Raw genomic sequence first — 21194 nt, forward strand, 5'->3', positions numbered from 1 at the left:
GAACAGGTGCCTTCCTTGAAAAGTTTATGATCCAGTTTTTGTTTGGAAAGTTCATCTGTGTAGATACATACACACAGTTAGTTACAAGATAAAACGGAAGGAAATGGCATGCAGCACCACCATAGAGAGATAAGATAATAACACTGATAACCTGAACTGACCAACTGTCCTTGCTGGCCTTAGATTTACCCAGTTGAATTAACTTAAGGTCAAAAACTCAAACACTCACCCCCAATTTTCATTTATTTTTTGCTCACCGGGATTCAACAGCCAAAATATTTATGTTTAAAGTTCAGTATGCTTGCAGCATTGCCTGCCAACAAATGTAATTTTTAACACATGGTCATTTGTCTACCTAAACAGTGCAGCTTCAACTCCTGAGGTTGGTTTTGTTCACCCTGTTTTCAGAACACCAGTAACACCTTTACAATAGCCAATAACAACATTGAAACTAGTACATGCTCTTCTTCCTCTCCCACGTGTACTATTTTATTCCAGCTATTTTTATGGTGCTTTCTTCCTTTTTCAATGAAAGTGATGTTCAACAAAATTATTTTATCTGAACTACATAGCATGAAAAGTGAGATTTTTTCAACTATTATTCTCCTTTCAATGAGAATAGGCCAAGTTCAAACTTCAGAGCTCTCAAAAGTCCTATCTTATATATACAAGGTTTCAATTACCAAAACATGAGCCCCAGCATTACCTTTTCAGCAGAGCTAAAGTGCTCAAGTGTGCTCTATTTTGTCAATAGAGAGCAGCATTATCACTGTATCCCACCTTACAAAGTTTAACCCAAACTTATCAACCCTAAGAAAAAGAAAACTATCTGCAATTCTGTTATAAAGTAGTATCAGTTAATCAACCACATGATGTTATTCTGATTCATTTACTTAGTTTCTAATAGATAATTTACGAAGAGATAAAGTTTTTTATACTGGTGTAATTAAAAGTATGAATATTTCTACTTGCAGACAGCTCAGTTTGTGCTTTTAGTGGAAGGACACCTGAGACAGAACCATCTCTGCCAGACAGGCATTAGCCTCTCCTCTGTGGAAGATCACCACAGGAGATTCAATCACCTTCAGGTACTTCAAGTCCTACTGCAACAGAGAGAAACATGCCGGGGGGCTGCAGGGGAAGCTCTGTCTTCAAACCCATTACAGAATGAGAGCACCTCAGTTCTAAGAACAGCGTCGTCAACATGTTTACTCATGAATTTAATCAAGTCAACTGGTTGAAGGTTGGCTGTTTGTTCAAACTGATAAGGTTGCAGTATTTGAGACTGTATTTAGTTTTGCCTTTTCTTTGTTCTGTGCTATTAGCAGCTTAAACATCTAATTTTTAAAATACCAGTTGTAGTGTTTTGATGGGAGCTGAAACTGCTTATCAGTTCTTAATAACCTGTTTTGCTCTGCCAGAAACTCTTGGTGCTCTTCAGTCACTTATGCCTGAGGACACCGAAGCTGAGTGCCCAGTGTGTATGACAGTGTAAGCAGTATGCAATAGCTCTTAAAACTAGATTGATTTAGCCATTATGAGAGTCTGGGAGAACAACACTCCAGTCCTCCTACTAAAACTTATCCTCAAAATACAGTTCCAGTCCATGTTAGAGGCAGGATACCAGGACAGAAAGGTCTTAGGGACACTATTCTGTTAAGTCAGCTGTGAAAGAAGTTGAACACATAGACTGATGTATCATTTCCCAAATCCTTTGCTAAATACCACCCTTCAGGCTTTGTCTATATAGTGAGAAAAAAAAAATAGATGATTTTAAGATGCAACCAACGCAAATCCTTTAGTACTAATCATCATCAGAGAATTTGCAAGTGTTCAAGCATTCTGAGCAAGGTGGTCTGAAGTATTTAACCATTTTTGCAATTTTCTCGCAAAACCTGGGGTATGACCACAAGTGATAATATGCTGGAAAAGCCACTGGTTCAATTTCATATTCAGTATTTTGACAATATTTTGAAAGCTGGCCACATGCATCTATGCAAAAGCAAACATTTTACATGTTTTTGAAAAGGTGAGAAGTATGAAGACCTGCACTGTAAGTCTCATATATGCTTAAGACTTTTGGACTATTGATACAAAAATTGTATTTTGGAAACAGGCAGAACAGGGAGACATGTAGTATTGATCTAGGAAGAGTCTGGGGAGGATCTTACTGGTGTAATTTTTTAATTGCCATGTTTTCACTCAACTCTTCAGGACAAGGGGTTTAGGTAACCTTCCATCATGCAGCAAAATCAAGAATGAGGAACAAGCTAAGTATGCACCATTCAAAAGTTACTCTTTGGTGCTATTTATTGCCAGGACTTCCTTCTTTAAGCCAATCTTATGCTAAAAATGATAGGTTTTTTTCCTCTTCAAATCATTTCATACCTCTGCAACATTCAACCTTCTCTGCTAAAGCTACACATAGTAAGTGAAGGAAAAGAAAAGGGACTTTAAGGAACATGGCATAGATATAACCACAGTCTAAAATCTTTAGCACTTAAAATACCTCCCTTCAGATTGCCTATGCATTACTCATTGCAGTATCACTGTGAGACAGCTATAAATGCCAATTTATAAGATAACAGAAAGAGAACTTTGCAAAATACCTGCAATGTCATTAACCTACATCCAGCTAACAATGTGGCATTTATTTTAAGATAGTCTTTCAAATGTGATTCAGGATGGGGTGGATATATTCTTTGAAACATCTGGCTCAAGAGGCAGTTTCCAAAAATAGTAGAATTTACCTTGCCTAAAAGTTAACAGCAAGTTTGTATTGAAAATTGAAAAATTTACAAGCTTTGAAGGCAAAACTAAAAGCAGTCATTTTATGTGTAAATTTTACATAGGAACACTGAACTGGAGTGTTTATGATGTTCTTACCAATCTTTCAGACATTTTCTCAGAGTACAAGACAATATGCACCAAAAATGAAAAAAAAAAAAAAAAAAAAAAAAAAGACAGACATGAGCAAGGTATATTCCATCCTTCCCATTCAGCAACAGAAAAAACAACCAAAGCATATTACAGCTCACGATACATGTTTATTATTAGAGGTGTTTACAGAAAAATCTGCGAATTACTGCTAGTCTAAGACTGACAACTGGGGGTGTTTATGGTTTATGGCTTTGTTTTTTGAATCATCTAAAAAGTCACAAAACTGATTAAGTTTAGGGGCTATTTCAGTCTTATTAAAAAAAGTTCAATTCACAGATAAAGGAGAAGGTGCTTTCAATAGCAGTTTAATAACTACGACCAAATAGGGTGTAAAACTTGGCAGGGTTTTTGCCGCAGACACATTTTGCCCCGCTCTGTAGTTCACGGAGAGGCTGAAAAGGTATGCAGAGACTTTTTGCTCCCATGGAGGGGGCGCCAGGCTCAAGATCTTGATCCCTGAAATAAAAGCATATTAATAAGTAAAAATCTTTATTTAAAAACGAAGATACAATAAAGTGTATTATGTATAAACTCTCAAAAACACACTAATTAGACTGAAAGTTTCAAATCTAAGGGTGTAAGTATACTGTATTACACAGGACAGCAAGAGTCAAGGACAAAGACTGTACATGAGTGTTACACCCACAGGCATCTTATATGCCTGTTTTACATTCGGAACATTTTTATTTTGATCGTGGCAGATCCTCTCCAGTTTGGTTATATTTTACCTGGCAGTGGTCTTCTTGATCCAATCCTCACACTCAATTTCCCCACAGAAAGGGATTTGTACAATCTGAAATGAAAGGGAGAAGGGGTAGAAAAAGTGAGCTATGCATCTAGAAAAACTTCTTGTCTCTGGAAGACTGGAGGACAATGTAGCTACTAAATTCTGCTTGCAGAATCATTTTAATTCTATCAATATTGTGAATAAGCTTTACTGATCTGTGGTTTTCTTTCACCGAGTTTACATCATTAGTTCAGAATTCTCAATTTGCCTTGAACTGGAGCACACCTTTAGTAAGCTTCACTTCATAGCTTCACTTTCTTGCAGTGAAAAAAGGAACCATTACCACTCTAATTTTGCTCACATTAATCTTTTGTTAGTTAAAGTTTCAATACACATGCAATTATTCTTATAGTTTGAACTAAACTTTGCATGCAGCTTAAAAGAAGAGAGGAGCGGCCCATATTTTTAAAGAGTTAATAGCCTACATTTCAATTACAGTCAGCAGAATACAGTAACAGGAATTAGGCAGGAGTACTTCAGCTTACAAACTTTCTTCTTAAACCACAGCCAGTGTTAACAGTATAATTTGAAGAAATTACAGAATACACGTGGCATAAAATATAATGCATACAACATATAATGGTAGATGGGGAGTCATAAAATGACGAACTTCAGTTTTCTCAATTAACTTAGAAATCTAAAAATATTTATTCATATTTCAAAGTTTAATATATAAACTATATTCAAGTTCTAATATAATATAAATAGTAAAATTCCCTTGGCACTCTCTAGAATCTAGCTGTACATGAACCTGAGTACTGGATATTGAAGACCAGGCATTTTACACATTGGCAGACAGTATCATTTGATAATTCTGCAGAAGGAGAAAAAAGGGTATACCTACAGCATTCATGAAAATTAAAAGGTAACAATTTACGAACGTGTACAAATATACAATTAACTCCACGTTGTATTCTTCCTTTTGGATTGAACTTGACTCTCCATTTAAACTGATTTTTACATAAAAGCGTATTTTTTCCTCAACTGTTTCTTTGTCTTGAAGACTAGTATGGTTTAAAGGAGCGCTTATTTTGGAAGCATATCTTGAAGTCACATGTAGTAATACTACTCAGAGAACAGTAGTACTATTTGAACACCTACGTGGAGTAGAATTATTTGTTAAGCAAAGGCTAAAGATTTTTATGTTAAAATCTACCACCAGAATCACGAGATGCTTTAAAGAGAGCTGCTCTAAGCAAACATTACTTTGTAGTCAGCAGGAAGAACCCCAAACCATTCCAAAACAGAGTATTTTACACTTTTATTTAGTTTTGTAAAGGAAAATAAGACAATACTGCTACTTCAGCACCTACGCACAATAATGTCTAAAATATCCATATCCTCAACTTCGTAAGCATGCTAAATCAGTCCCACCTCTGACATTCACAATCATTCCTTCAAAACTAGCTATAAATCAGATTCAAGTGCAATAGAAGCAAGAAAAGAGTATGATCAAAAGTCAAGGCTAACTTAAAACTATTTTTGAAGTCAACAAGAGTAACCGAGTTCTTGACACTATCACTTTCCATCAGAAATTCTGAAGTTTTCAGAGTAGACCTAATTGGTGTACAAAAAAAAAACAAAAAACCTCAACAACCGATCTCTCTATAAAATGCAGTCTTAATGATTGATTCTGAAGATTGTACTACTTGAATACATTCGTCTAATATATGAAGAATTTCACAGGCTGACAGCCGGTGACAGAATTTCAGGGTTAATGGGAGCAGATCTCTAAAAAAGAATGAGGCTCAAATCTCTGGTGAAGATTTAATCATTCACGTAAGTTTCAAATGCTTTGCCAAAACTTTAAGTTTTTCACAGATCTCTAGCATGTCTATAAAGATAGATCAGACGAACTCAATCATCCACCATCATGGGTTATTCTTACTATCAACCCAAGGAGGGTTCTGATTCCCAGCAATTCTCAATGAACTCAATGGCTTCTACTCAGGTCATAAAGGCAAATCTTCTCTGACGTAAGTAGCATGTACTTTAGACTCAAACTTGGACGCTATCACAAGATTTGACAAGAGTTTTTCGCTGTTTTTATTAACACAATGACAGTAGCTTATCTTAATCTGAATAAAATATTTACATTAATCTCTCTGAAAAGCACCTTCTAATAAAAATACAAACACTTTAAATGCAAATTATCAAATTGCAGCAACATAATTCACTTCAAGGCACTCTCACCTCTTAGATAGCACTAGAATTTTACATCATATTTAATAAATACAGTATTTCAGCAAAAGAAGAAATAAATAAATTAGCTTGGAAAAGATTATTTTTCTTTGTGCAGCTCTACAGGCAATGCTTCATCTGCTTGTTAGGGGAGAGTTCCATAACAGCTACAACATGGATGGATGTATACAGTCTTTGAAGCTTTTAGCCTCTGATTATTTGTAAGGGACAGGAAGCGTATGAAGGCACTTAGAAGGATTTTGGAATGAAGTAAATACCCTTACCTTTCCTGAATCAAGCTCTTTTTGAAAATCTTCCATATTATTGGCCACCACCATATGACTTTTTAGGTCCTCAGAAGCTCTATAAAAAAAAAAAAAAAAAAAACAGAGTCACGGTAGGCTTATATACATAATCTCACTGGCTAACTGAACCAAGTTTTCAGAGCTAGCCAAAACAAAAATTACAAGAGAAGCTATATATTAATTTGAATCTTCTTAATCAGATTATGTTTTTCCACCATTCTGCCCTCAAAGAGATGAAATCTTGATTAATTGCTAATGGGTGGTGCAGTTAGCTGCATATTTTACTATGTTAATTCACAGTTGTGCACATCATTTCAACATTGACCAACTGTACGCAGTAACAGAAATACTACAGGCAATTGTGTTTTATTTTGTTTTTTAAATTACATTCCAAATCTGAACAACAGAATGATTTTTAAATAGATAAACATATTCTGCCTGTAAACAACCTGATCACCATGAAAGGAAGTATATTCCAGCAGTCAAACTCATCTGACATGACGCTTGATCAGCCAGTTAGATCTTTCCAGGTGTGCCTGGGAACAAGAATTTGCAATAACAGACACGCATGGGATTTGGGATATGCAATAACCGAAGGTGACAGAACACTGGAACAGGCTGCCCAGAGGGGTTTGTGGAGTCTCCTTCTCTGGAGACATTCAAAACCCGCTTGGATGTGATCCTGTGTGACCTAATTTAGGTGTTTCTGCTCTGGCAGGCAGATTGGACTAGATGATCTTTTAAGGTCCCTTCCAATCCCTAACATCCTTTAATTCTGTGTGAAACAACAGTTTGAAAAGCATTTGATTTCTTATGAGAAAACAATTGTATGAAAGTCAAGAAGATATAGGGTCTTACCATACACTTCTGAAAATAGATCTTCAACTACTGAAGCTTCTTTGACAACTTTGTATCTTTCAAAATTCCCTACCAAAAGCATCTTTTGGAAATGAATCCCATACAATACCATCCAATTAACTATTTATGATATATACTTTTTTTTTTATTAATACTTTACAAGAATTCAAAGAAGTATTTTTAAAGTCAGTTCACAACCTTTAACATTGTGTTTCACAAGCACTTAAGGAAACTTCTGTCAATGTATGTGAACAAGTTCTGGAGGCGGAATATGAAACATCACGAACAGAAAGATGGGCCAAACCTGTCTTTCTGAACAGTCTAACCAATAAATCAAGAAATTCTTCCGACAGGTAAATTACATGTGTGATTAGCATAGCCATTTGTTATATCACTCAATTTACCTGTTATATAGGTTAGTGTGGATCTCCTCCAAAATCTGCTTCAGTTTATCTTCTGCCTCATGTTCTGAAAGAGTCAGCTTCTGTCCTGTATCTCTTCTGACAGCTACAAACTGTTGGCTTTTCATGTCTCGTGGTCCCACTTCAACTCTGACTGGAACACCCTTAATGAAAAAAAAGTGAGAAGTTACAATGAGTGATTCTCATTAATATTCTTTCTTTTGTTTTTTGAAGCACAGTCCTAACACATTATTTTAAAAACTTAAGTTTCTTTGAAAGAAATCAGCACATATTGCACTGCTTTTATTAATTTCTGTCTTTCCCATTCACACTCTCTTGCTCCAGTCTTGTTTCGCTTTCAGATGTGTATCACTTTCAGATGTATGAATAAGAAACAGCAGTTCTGTTAAACACAGACTTAATATCAGTGTCGATGGCATGGAATACTTGACTATAAACAGATAGCTTTTTTTATGTAAAGCTTTTATGCTTCATAAACTACAGTGGTAAGAACCATGTAATTTCTCATCTCCCTTAAACAGGCAGACAGAAAGTTCCCATTTTACTAGTTAGAGTCTATTGAGTTCTATCTATTTTCCTCTACATCCTGATGTCATGTGTGTCATAAGCTGTACATGTTTTTTCAGTGGAAAGGGTAAGAGTGCATAGGAGAGTGGGTACATGAGCATGTGTTGTGTTGTGCAGACTTTTTGGTGCTGCCCAGAGGTAGGACAAGAAGTAGTAGGCATAAACTGAAACACAGGAGGTTCCATTTGAATATGAGGAAAAACTTCTTACTGTGAGGGTGATAGAGCACTTGAACAAGTTGCCCAGAGAAGTTATGGAGTATCTTTCTCTAGAAATAGTCAAAACCCACCTGGACATGAACCTGTGCAACATGCACTAGGTGACCCTGCTCGAGCAGCGGGGTTGGACTAGATGATCACCAGAGGTCCCTTCTGACCTCAACCAGTCTGTGATTCCCCATACCCCATATTCTTCATGCCATGAATTAATACATTAAAATCCATCTCAAGGATGCAATATCTACTCCTCCTGCAAAGCTACATAAAAAGCTGTTCAAAGTTATTCCTAACAACTTAAAAATTTTAATTTATGGTATATTAAAAAAAAAAATGTATTTATCATTTCCATCCCATTTTCTAACTGTAACAATTTTCCAGTGAAAGAAAGAATCTTAATGGCCACACAGGAAGACTACCTAAGAAAGAGCAATTGAACTACAGCCAGACACTATAAAACAACTAGCAATGACTTGTCTGTCTTTAGAGGTAGCGTGAGAAACCTGGTAAGCTGAGAAACAGATAAGGTAAAATGCTTCCCAGTTCATTCTTGTACTTATTACTCTAGTATCCTTGTATGTTTTACCCTATTAACTTCCTTATCGGTACTCAGTAAAATGAGTTCACTCTGTCTGCAATTACTTTGACGATGCAGTTTATGTATTCTACTTGTTCTTAACCGTGTCAGAATTTAAGACAAGGAGATAAAATATGTTTTTTTGGGGGGGAAACATACAGGTTGAAATTCAGAAGGGGTGAGGGGCACCAGGTAACTTAGTGAAGTAGCACATAAGCCATTTGTGAAGTTATAGCTGCAGGAGACCTGAACTATGCTGGACTACTACCAGGGCAATAAAATTTTTCTCGTTGTAAGCTGAATACCCAAAGTGCTTGTCTACTGCCAAAGCTCTATGAAAACCAGCATTCATGCTGAGAATACTAATTCATTGTTTTAATTAGGTCTCTTATTTCTCAACATGATTCTAAATGAAGGTTTTACGTATGTATTTTGATGACATCTAGCTACAGTTCAAATATAAGACGACATGTATAAATGGCTTATTCTGAATACTTTAGTATATTTTATAAAAAGCATCAAGTTTGCCCCCTGCTGCACCTCCTTGGTAAACCTATTTAAAAAAAAAAAGCCTCATAACATGGGTTCTTGGTATTAGAGCTTCATTTTTTAAAATGTAAGAGGTTAGACAAAAGAAAAAGAACTTGGAAACAACAGGAACTTTTGACAACTCAGGGAGCTTCTATCATCTTACAATGAAGACAAACATATTAATTTCAAATTCCAAACGAAAACATGATCCTGTAACATCACTCTCTACATTGTTCAATTCCTAATTATCATAGTTTCGTTCCATTCTGCTATTTTTGTTTTACAAAAACCTCTTATAATTGTTGAAACAGAGCTGTTTCTTTTAACTGCTATATAAAGGGCAACATAATAGTGTTTTAAATCAACAAAATTGCTCCTTTCTTTGTCAGCGCTATACAGGTTTATCTCCTCTGTTCCACTGTGTGCAAAGAACACATCATTGTGATCCTGAAGACACTTTGTATTTGTACAAATTTTTAAACATGCAGTTGATTTGTAGTAATGATGCCATTTTCTAAGTATATAAGGTGAAGACTTTAAAGTTCAAAAACTGCTAATGACATGTTTATCCTAGCAAATAGCAAGTCTCGGAAAACACTTGTTCTTCATATATTAATAAAGAGAAACCCTAATAGAGGTGATCACTGATTATAAGGCAGTAATTGTCCATTTAGAGAAAACATCCACCTTCAGAATAAAATACACACATACATACCCCACATTTCAGCTTTGAAAAACCTTCTAGAAGAAAAAAAAAAAAAAAAGTACCTTAAGTTCCCAATGATTAAATTTCCAACCAGGTGAATAGTTGTCTCTTAGATCAGCACGTACACGGATATTAACACCGAGCAGCCTTTTACGATATTCATTACATTTCTTCAATAAAGCCTCTTTGTCGTCTTCAGAAAGGGAATTTGTGATACCACAGGGAATAATTACGACCTGCAATATAACATGACAGGTATTTCACATTAATATAATAATTATGAGATAATTTTATTAAAGCTTAAGAAATTATTGTGGCCCAGTAATTTATTTCACTATCTCAGAAGTAAAAAAATATATTTCCCTTTTCTTTGAAATGATACAGATAAAATTATTTTACATGGATGGACTATTAAAGGGAGCTTGTCCATCTCAAGCACCCTAATGATTTGTATCAAATTTATACAGCGCATTCTGTAATTAGACAGCTGTGTTAAACTCTTCAGTGCCTGATAGGAAAAGCTCAAGAATTCCAAGACAGGTAAGGAAAAGAAAGGGTATTTGAAGTCATATTATGGACAATTTTTACATACCTGAACACAAGCTACTCGAGGTGGGAGCACCAATCCCATGTTATCTCCATGAATCATTGTCATTACACCAATAGTTCGAGTTGTAATGCCCCAGGAATTCTGATATGCAAACTGTTTTTCTCCTGGTTTCTTGGGATCTTCAAATACAATTTCAAACATCTTTGAGAAGTTCTGTCCTAGGTGATGTGACGTTGCTCCCTGAAATAGTGACACGCAGAAAATTCTGCTCAATTGAAAGTTAAGTCTCACTAGTATCAGTTCAAGGCTTCCATCTTACTGTAATTACTGAAAAAAAATCTTTATTAGATAAATACCTGGATAGCTCTTCCACTGGCAGATATAAATGCTTCTACAGTTGTTGTATAATCACCCCCAGCAAACTTCTCCTTTTCTGTCTTCTTTCCTTTCACAACAGGTATTGCTAGGAGATCTTCATACACTTGAGCATACAGATCAAGTATCTGCATCACCTATGACGAACATGCTATTTTAAGAATTATTTAGTATTATGTTTTTCATAAAACATGAAATATATTTATAATCAAAGTGTTAGCGTCTAAAAATCTTTAAAAAAACAATATTTTCCTCAAAACTGTGATAAAAAAAATAAGATTTCTTCAACTGCTTTTCATTTTGCCTCATCTTCTATGAATGAAATACCAACAAATACAAACCATAATAGATAAGCTATGAATGAAATACCAACAAATACAAACCATAATAGATAAGAAGAGTCATGGCAAGAATGTAAGTCCAATGGTTATATTGACTCCTACTTTCCATCTCAAAGTTTGAATATCTACTATATAAATAAGGATACACCATGATATTCAATGAAGCACCTGTTTCTGGACAAAGTACTAAAATTTCTTACAACTAGCAAGTTAACTTATTATTTAGACTTTCAAGGAAAATTAACATCCTCTATGAAGATCACACTCTTCCAACTTGTCATACTGTTTGAAATGACTAAAGCCTTACACACAAGTTAAATCTGAGATAAAACAGCTGCTAGCATAGTTGACGTTTATCATGATGGCTCCCAAAATAAAGTGAGACCGATTTCCACCAGGTCCTAATTAAAAAGATTTGTTTGTGTTGCCATGGAGTAAGATAAGATAACTTTCTGAAAGCAAAAGCGTCAGTGCATTTGCTTTTTTACCTCCTCTGCTGCTTCTTCGTATGTTGCAAATGCTGTGTGACCCTCTTGCCAAAGGAACTCACGAGTGCGAAGGAAAGGTTGGGGATGTTTGAATTCCCAACGCTATAAACAAGACATAACAAGGAACAAAACTGTATGCCATGATTAACACTAAAAGGTCAAATTATTTATTAAAAATAATATTTATAAATATGTTGCAACTTAAAAGTTCAAAAAATCTGAATAAAGTTTAAAAAGTCAACTATTTACAGATTTGTACTTATTATCAATATACCTTAGTAACATAGATTTTATCAAGTGATAAAAACAGATCACAAACCATGTTTATACTTGTGACATGAAATATGCGCTGTGATTAGTATCATCATGCCACATCCACATAAAATAATTGCCATACACTGCACTTATGATAGAACAGTTCAGTCAGAAATTATGTACTGACATACCACAACATTGCACCACTGATTAAGCTTGATTGGAAGATCCCTGTGTGACTGCACCCACTTTGCATATGCAGGATACATGACTGTGAAAAGAAAGCAGTTTTGGTTCTTTGCACAATGCAGCCACTTCATGCCAAAATTTTTTCTTTGATACATGTAAGCTTAACATTCCCTGCTGTGAGAATTACACTTTTATTTATAGTTTTCTCTAAAACATATTTTTTGTCTTAACACATTTTCACTGAAAAAAACTTTAATTTTATCCTGTCTCTCTAGAGAATAGCTTGATGTTGTTTTTATGCAGGATGTGGATCAAAGTACAATCAAACCAAACCTTAGTATATATTTAATTAAAAAAAATAAAAAACATTTTTTCAAAGTCAGTTAATTTTCAGGGGAGTAATGAAAAAGTTCCTGGAATGTAAGTTTCCCAGAGAAGTCCGTTGAAGGGAACTAATAGTGTAAGTGACATTTGCGGCAGACAGCAGCAAATTTTAGGAAATATTTTAAGGAGTTACAGTAAAACATTCAAAAAGATGGGTTTCCACTTTTCAAAAGGGACTTCATTTATCAGCTTCACTATATCAGTAACTGTTTTCTTTACAGTCAAACTGACTGACAAGACGTTTACCTGTTTCACTTGTGGGACGTACAGCAATTGGTTCAGCCAGATCTGTTTTCCCAGATCTTGTGACCCACGCAACCTAAAGGAAAAAAATAATTAAAAATCAAATAAAACAAGTTTGAGGAAAACTTCCTTTCATAGTCATGTGCAGACTAAGGGGTTGGGTTTTCTTGTACTAAGATTAAAATAATGTTTTGAAGTGTACCTCAGGGGCAAAATCAGCAATATGAGTCTTCTCTTTCTCTAGTGCAGCCTGGGATACAAACATGGGGAAGTAACAGTTTTCCACGCCAAGTTTCTTGATCTCTGCATCAAAGAAGTTCTTGATAGATTCCCAAATAGCATAAGCCCAAGGACGAAGCACGTAGCAGCCACTCACATCATAGTATTCTATCATCTCTGATTTTGTGATCACCTTTCAAAAGAGTCAGATACTGATGTTTCAATTTCATACAGAAAAAACACTCGATAATTCAAGCCTATAGCATGCAACTCCTATTTAAAAATATTTGTGCTCAAAATTTAGCAAAGATATGTGATGAGATTGCTTTTGTTACCTATACAAGAAAGGTAAGCAGGAACATTAAGTTCTATAATAGATCTGAATACTGAAAGAACTTAGCTAAAATTGAATTTCATGAATCCAAGGTAAGAGTCAGTAGCTAATTTCTGTGAACCAACAAACTGCTTTTGCAAGAACTTTCTCCAGCTCACATCAGAAGATTTTTATTCCTTTGGGCTTATGCAAAAATTGTAGTAGAAGCAATAAATAATTTATAACGCTGATATATATTTACAATCTTTAAGTAACCTAGTCATCTCTTTTCTGCCCTTGTGTGACAACAAACTCCTTCAAGTATCAACGGATCATAACTTTTGTCATACATCATCTTGAGATGAAATAAAACTTCCAAGCCTGTGAAATTCCTATCACTTCACTGAAGTTGTGTGCACTTAATGAAAGAGGAATTTACACATGCACGCAAATTATGAGAACACACACACACTCATACTTTTTACAGCCTACTTTAATTTATTCATCTCTTCAATCTAGGCATTTCATTATTTGAGACAATGATAACAACATAAGAGCAAGTACTTCAATACGCATTTGAAAAAACAGAAATACAATATAATATATTAATCAATATCTGCTTCGGCTTTACAAGAGAATGGAATAATTCTTTATTAAAACTGGTGTGCACTTACCTGAGAGAACCAGTCTGCAAGATTTTCTTCTTTCTTAGCTTCTAGACCCAGCCTATGGTATTAGAAAAGAACCAGATTTGTGCCATTGAGCATTTAGCAGTGAAATTTATCTTAATCTTTCTTTTTTCCACCCCTTTGGTTGGGGTGGTGGGACAAGGAACAGAATATTTTAGTTTTATTTCATAATGCCAACTTTTCTCCTTTTTTTTTTTTTTTTTTTTTTTTCTCTTTTTTTCTCCTGACAGCTCAATATGAATTGGCTGGTATGAATTGCTAGTAGTTCCTCACTGAGATAACAAGTATTTTTAAAAACAGCTCAGTTTCTTTTCCCTTCTAATTCTCACTCAAGGAACCTCATTAAAAAAAAAAAAAAAAAGCACCACCAATAAGAACATAAGACTAACCAGATATACACACACACAAGCTGTTTTACCATGTATTTTTAAAAATTTCTTACTCAGCCTATGGCTGTGCTTTCAATAAACAGATGCAACTTGAGCTATCCAATTAAACATATCAGACACTTTAAGACAGAAAACTGACTCTTTAAAAAATAAAATAAAAAATAAAGATAACTAGTAAATCTCCAAGATCCTAAAGAAGGCTAAAGCCATCCAATTTTAACCAGATTCAAATGACAATAGACCAAAGTAAAGCTTACATATATCTGTAAGCAGAGATGTTTTTTAAGGGTGAAAAATACCTTTCTCCAGAATAATTTTTATACAAAATAACCACACCTCTAACATGTAATCTATATATCTGAAACAGGAAACAAATAGTATTGCATAATATTTGTTGTGAAAAGATCTCTAAACTTTCAGCACGTGGGCAGGAGAAGGGATGCACCGCAGTCATCGCTGGAGAGTTCCATGTGCAATAGGGGTGCCAAGCTCTGGGTTGGGCTTACACACTTCTCATGGTACTCACAGTACGTATTTTGGAAACCTTGGTAAAATAAAACAAATACAAGGCTTCACCCTCCCCCCATGGTTTATACTGAGCAAAATATAGCAGAAGCAATTTATTATTATTGCAGAAGCAAATAATGAAACACAGCAAGTTCCTAATAGACTGTGTGTATTGCCTTATGATTTCTACAGGCTAAGCAGGAATTCTCCTCACTAGGAGGATGAGGTACAACAGGCACTAAAGCTTCGGTCACTTGCTTTTGCTTGATCCCAAATATAAAAATTAATAATGACTTTGTAATTGTTCATGCTTTCAAGTGAAACAAGAAAGTTGTAAATATCTAAAAATCTGAATAGATGTAAACAGTTCTGTTTCTTAGCAAATAGATTAAAGGTCATATCTTTACCTGGTTTGTTTCTTAGGGCCTTGACCTTCTCCTGATCCACTTGAGGAGAGATCACTACCACTCTGTCCTTGTAAAGGCTCTTTTTTCGGTCCATCATTTTGCTTCTGTTGCTTACTCTGCTTTTCTGACTTGTTCTCTTTCTCTTTCTTCTTCTTGTCTTTGTCATCAGCACCACTAGCAGAAACTGGTTTATAGTCAACTCCTGCAACAGACTTATACTGGGCCTTCAACTGAAGAAGTTCCTTAACAGCTGCATCTATCTTTTCCTTGAAGGACAAACAAAGAAATTCATACAGAAACCACAGAAGTAAACGCTTTATCAAAAAAGCGAAACAGATCTATGTTTGGCGTTATGGACATCCATAGTGTTGGGGGAAAGCCTCTGCAAAAGCTGATACTTAAATGTTTTAACATTTTAAGGACCATATCTGACAGGAACAATTTAAAAAGCACATTTCAGATCTCGAATTCAATTGCTGCCTATTCTGAATGCACATTTCTAATTCCTATAATCACACTGATTTGAAATAGATTTTCAAATTTAAATACCCATATAAAATTTAATATTACGGTATTTTATTTTTATACCTTTTCTGCTTTTTCTGCTTTCAATTTCCTAACTTCATCTCCTTGAAGAGCTACTTTGTTAAATAGAGCTTTAGCTTCAGGTGTGTCAGGACCACTCTGTGCTGTATTTGATGCTTGGGGCAAAGCACCTTGAGCTGCTGGCGGATGTCCGGGCTTGTAGTCCTGTCCAGTCTTTTCCTTATAGTCAGCTTTTAGAGAAAGAAGGAGTTTTACTGCTTCATCTATTTCATCCTATAGGGAGGATAAATAGCAAGATGTACTAGTGAGAACTAAAGACTGAACCGACAAGAAGCATTGATTTTTAAGCTAAGAAAATAAAATTTCCATCTAGCAATCAACAGAGGGCTTCATAGTTAAGGAAAGACTCAAGTAATAGCACAACGTTGCCCCTAAGCAGCAGAAGTGTTTTTAAGCACTATCACGTTGTATGAGAATGCTTCCCCTACCCCACCAGGCCAGCTACAATCAATAATTGCAGCAGAATCTACACTGAAAAACACAACACAATGTTTTAGAAAATGACTTTAAAAAAATTCGCAATATAAAAGGATTCTACAGCATAGAAATAGAGAGAGGAAAACAGCAGCAGCTCCTGAAAACACATAGGTTTGTCTCCTGCTCCTTTCCACAGCTCTCACAGAATGTGCTAAGTTTTGATAAATCTTGCTATTGTTGCAGCACGCTAGATACTTTTATCTTCATTTGTTACAAACACAGCAAGAAGTATATTAAAATTTTCTGCAGGATTGACATCTGTCATGCTTATCTCTGACATCTAGATGAATAGACAAGTTTGACTTTTTATATCAGTAAAATTTAGAATGAAGTTTAGAATGAAGTCTTGAAGTTGAGAAAGTATTCAGTATCAGAGTGAACTTGTGTGACATTACCAGACCATGCAAGTTTGATAGCTAAGCTCTGACCAGGATATAAGGGAGTTTATTACACCATTTGATCATTACTTGGTGAAATATTTCCCCCCAGCGGCAAAATGTGGTAAGAATTGCAACTGATTACTCTCTATTTACTGTTATACCTTGGAAGCTTTCTCTGCTTTCAGTCTGCGTACCACTTCACCTTGTTCAGCTACATTATCATAAAGTGCTTTGCCATCCACTAAACTACAGGATCCCAAGTTACTGCAGCATACAGAAGATGGAAGTGTAGCAGAAGACACACAAGGAGAAGCTGTAGGTGGATTTCCAGGCTTGTACTCTTGACCTGTCTTTTGTTTATATTCTGCTTTTAAATTGAGAAGAACTTTCACAGCCTCATCTACTTGTTCCTGAAGCAAGAAAGGAAAAAAAGCAGTTGCAGATAAAGACAGAAACAACATAGATACAACACAATAGCTAAGATAACATAACCTTTACTAGAGTGGGCACTAACGTAGCTGTTGTAATACAACTTCTAGAGGTAACGTGCTAGTAGCAGTTGTGATTACCAAGATCTGCACTAAAACTTTTTAGCCAGAATACCTATGAGCTGAGTCATATAGGATTTAAACAGGCAGTGTATATGTGAGGGCTGATTTCAGTGCCAAGAAAGCTCCCCATTTAAGCAGCTTAGTTCCATGCAGTTAGAGCAGTGCATAGCTCTGTGCACAGGAGAATGGGAGCAAGTTCTCAGACGCTGAACGAAGAATGGGTTCCCTTGACACTATCAAATTACCACCAGATTCATAATTGCCATTCTAGCCTTCAACCTACAGACCTTTTTTTGAAGTTACGGCCTATATTCTCCTTCACTTAGCTTGTACCATTAAAAAACAAAAACAAAAAAATATTTTTTTTATTTTTCAGGCTCGCCATGCACTACCGCAGAACTTGTGAAGTCAACCATATCAGCTTAAGAGACTTCACGAAAGCATTTTATGGAATTTTAAAGTATTTGCTTAGATTTTGTTCCCCAAGTTTCACAAAACCTGTGATTAGGTTTTAATCTAAACTGAAAATACTGTTCCACTCAGAAGTATTCACTGCTATTACACCTTTGAAGCTTTCTCTGATTTAAGTTTGCGGACCACTTCGCCTTGTTCAGCTACTTTGCTGTACAGAGATCTGCTGTCTACTGGACATGGGGGTGGAAGAGTAGAAACAGGAGAAGACTGAGCAGGGACAAAGACCACAGGTGGGCTTCCAGGTTTGTACTCCTGGCCTGTCTGTTGTTTATATTCTGCCTTAAGGGATAAAAGGACGTCCACGGCAGCACCTATCTGATCCTGAAAGAAAGAAAAGGGTAGAAAGAGGGAGAAACAAAGATGTAGAGACATGAGACTCTGAAGTACACGTTAAACGCTTTTATGAAAAGACCTGCAGATTATGTACAACTATTCTGTTTTCTTAAGTATGTAGTAGTTGTTTCATCTATTATTCTCCTAATGCAACAAAGTATCTGAAGTTAATGAAACCTCTTTATCTATCCTGAATAAAATCATAACAACAAAGTTTAGATCTTCCCATTGATTTAGATTTTATGGTGCCACCAAGACACTATTATGAACAGTATTTATCCACCAGGCACAAAGTATATTACTTCCTCTCTTTTTTTTGCTTTGCATTAGAAAGAATGAACACAGCTACTAGTAGCTATGTTTCTTATGCTCAGATCCAGCCAAAAAGATGTCTTGAAGATATCTGTTGTATTTGGATCTTTTCTTTTTTAAAAGAATCTTTAAATAGCAACAAATCAATCCTATGAAGTCACATAATTTTACTATATTTAATAAAATTAATAAATAAAATACTGCAGGACATTTTTACCCCAAGGACCAAATTCAGATAATCAACTCATGCATTGGCATAAATGCTTCAGAACTAAGAAATGTTTGTTAATATCCATAAAAATGCAAGCAAATTCCTAGCATTTTGTCATATTTCTAGCTAAAAGATTAATATTGGAAAACACAAGTCTTGATAGAACACAGCTCAGTGCAAATTATGATCAGTGTGAAAACATTGAATCAACCCATTCACCTCCACAGGCAGAGGACAATGGGCTACGCAAACCCCAAAAAACCCAAACAAAATAATAATTTAATCAGCCACCTTAGGTGCCTTCTCAGCTTTCAGTTTTCGGACAACTTCTCCTTGCTCTGCTACTTTATCATACAGAGCTTTACTGTCCAGGCTACCAGAGGTCTGAAGCTTTGAAGACACACACTGTTCATTCACAGACATTGGAGGACTTCCAGGCTTGTACTCCTGGCCTGTCTTCTCTTTATATTCTGCTTTCAAGGCCAGCAACTGTTTCACAGCTTTATCAATATCTTCCTTTGCTGCCTTCTTAGCTTTCAAGTCACGAACTACATCACCCTGTGCAGACACCCTGTTGTAAATAACCAGATGGTCTTCAGATGCTGTACAAGTTGGAGTAGAGGTACCAACACCAAGTGGAGCAGACTTTCCTTTTACTGCTGAACTAGCCTTTAAAAAAAGAAAAAAAAAAAGCCAGATATTCAGCATGACCACCTTGTACAGTAATACATTTTACAGCACTTTTTAAAAACACAAATTTACCTCTTTCTTCGCACTTTCAGCCTTGGCCTTCTCTTTTGACCCAGATGTTGGCATTTCCTTAGTATGTCCATCAGGAATGTAAATCAAAATGCATGGGGCTTCTTTACAGCTGTAAGGACTATAGGAAGATTTATAAAAAACAACAAGAAATACAAGATAACACATAAAACATTTATTGCAACAAATGTTCTGCTCTTCAAGTCTCTCTTTCACAACTCCGTATTTGCCTTTGTATACAGTTGTAGTCATTCAAATTTACGTAGCTGGGGATCCATATTGATCCCTGTTACGAACAGCAAGTTCTCTTTATATAATAATGCTATGCTGAACAGCAGTGTAATTTTAGATGTTTGATAATTCTGTAAAGAACTGTTACAAAGAATATTTGTGCACACTAATTGGGCAAATGACTGTTTTAATCTGTAACATTGTTTCTTAATTTATATTCTTAGAATCAGAACAAGGAAACCTGATCTCTACCAAATCCAAGCTAGTTGAGGTGCACCAGAAAGTGCCACACGCTTGCCTTAGACAGTTGAAGACACAGAAACATAGACAAAAAACATGATAGTCCACAAAAATAACCCACAGAAAAGTGGTAAAGAGGAAGATATCTGCAGCATTGGCGAAATATTGGCAACATTACTGTTGACATGACGTGTGAACATCTTAAAACACAGCAAATTAAAGCAAATTCTGCGATGTCTGCTTGGCCTGTTCTTAAGTAGCTTACCTCACTGGCTCATATGGTTGATCACAAATAAAGAATCCTCTTCTCTGAAGTTGTATTATGTCCCCTTTTTTTAAATCCCTAAGGCAAGGATCGCCTAACATCAGTTCTTCTTGCTGTAAGAGTTAAAATAAATCAGTCCAAACCTAACAGGGCACAAGAAACAGTAAGAAAAATGGTAGAGCTGTTGAAGGATAGTGCTGATTTTTCTAAGTGTTGAAATGTCAGTTGATTGCAGAGGCAGCGGAACAAGTACTCGCAAGAAGATGCCATATTATAAGAATGCAACATGACCAAAAAAAATTAAACTATTGGTCCCACATGTAAGAGCCAGGTAATGCATGAGTATACAAAATCACAATTAAAGTCATATTACTACATTTCAATTAATGTTATTATGAGAAGCTGAATGGAAAACATACAAACAAGATACACACCCTTTGCTTGTTTGACAAATTAAGTTTGTCAAAGTTTTAAAAACTGTCAAAAACCAGTAACAAGAAATAGCAATGGCAAAAAAAAATAAAGCTTTGTAAAATATAAAGGGAAAAAACATCTTACCTTGCTATTTTGGTTGATATATTGCTTGAAATCCTCATCTTTACCTAGAACTGGCTTAGTGATTAGATGTTCATAATTAACACAGACAGTTGGGATGAGCGGTGCACGTGGAGTGTCTGCTAACCAAGTGATCTTAGTAGTTTTTTTGAAGTCCTTATTCTCTAAGTTTAACTTGGTATCAATGGACAGAATTTTTCCACTTGAATTTCTACAGGAAAACAGAAAGGATAAGAGCAAAACCTAAATGATTTGTTCTCATTTGATACTAGAGTACATCAACAGATCCACTGAAAAAAAATTGTTCAGAGTTCAATTTTGAAGTGTAGGAAATGGAAAAGTATAGTCACTGCTGTTGAAGT

General features: G+C 35.5%; 1 protein-coding gene across 1 annotated transcript in view; it reads right to left on the minus strand.

Moving 5' to 3' along the window:
• Positions 1-3025: 3025 nt before the first annotated feature.
• Positions 3026-21194, minus strand: part of EPRS1 (glutamyl-prolyl-tRNA synthetase 1) — a 37580-nt gene continuing 19411 nt past the window's right edge. Inside the window, exons 15-34 of the mRNA XM_084283853.1 lie at positions 20836-21043; positions 20278-20390; positions 19545-19662; positions 19074-19451; positions 18017-18247; positions 17063-17311; positions 16027-16257; positions 15439-15704; positions 14121-14172; positions 13117-13326; positions 12918-12990; positions 12290-12369; positions 11844-11945; positions 10996-11151; positions 10682-10879; positions 10152-10325; positions 7476-7636; positions 6193-6271; positions 3669-3733; positions 3026-3396 (exon numbers count right to left, since the gene is read on the minus strand). Coding sequence (XP_084139979.1) covers positions 3246-3396; positions 3669-3733; positions 6193-6271; positions 7476-7636; positions 10152-10325; positions 10682-10879; positions 10996-11151; positions 11844-11945; positions 12290-12369; positions 12918-12990; positions 13117-13326; positions 14121-14172; positions 15439-15704; positions 16027-16257; positions 17063-17311; positions 18017-18247; positions 19074-19451; positions 19545-19662; positions 20278-20390; positions 20836-21043 — 3295 coding nt within the window. The 3' untranslated portion in view covers positions 3026-3245. The remainder of the gene's footprint in view (positions 3397-3668; positions 3734-6192; positions 6272-7475; positions 7637-10151; positions 10326-10681; positions 10880-10995; positions 11152-11843; positions 11946-12289; positions 12370-12917; positions 12991-13116; positions 13327-14120; positions 14173-15438; positions 15705-16026; positions 16258-17062; positions 17312-18016; positions 18248-19073; positions 19452-19544; positions 19663-20277; positions 20391-20835; positions 21044-21194) is intronic.

The sequence above is a fragment of the Netta rufina genome (assembly GCF_964035555.1).
Source record: "Netta rufina genome assembly, chromosome: 3".
NCBI lineage: Eukaryota > Metazoa > Chordata > Aves > Anseriformes > Anatidae > Netta > Netta rufina.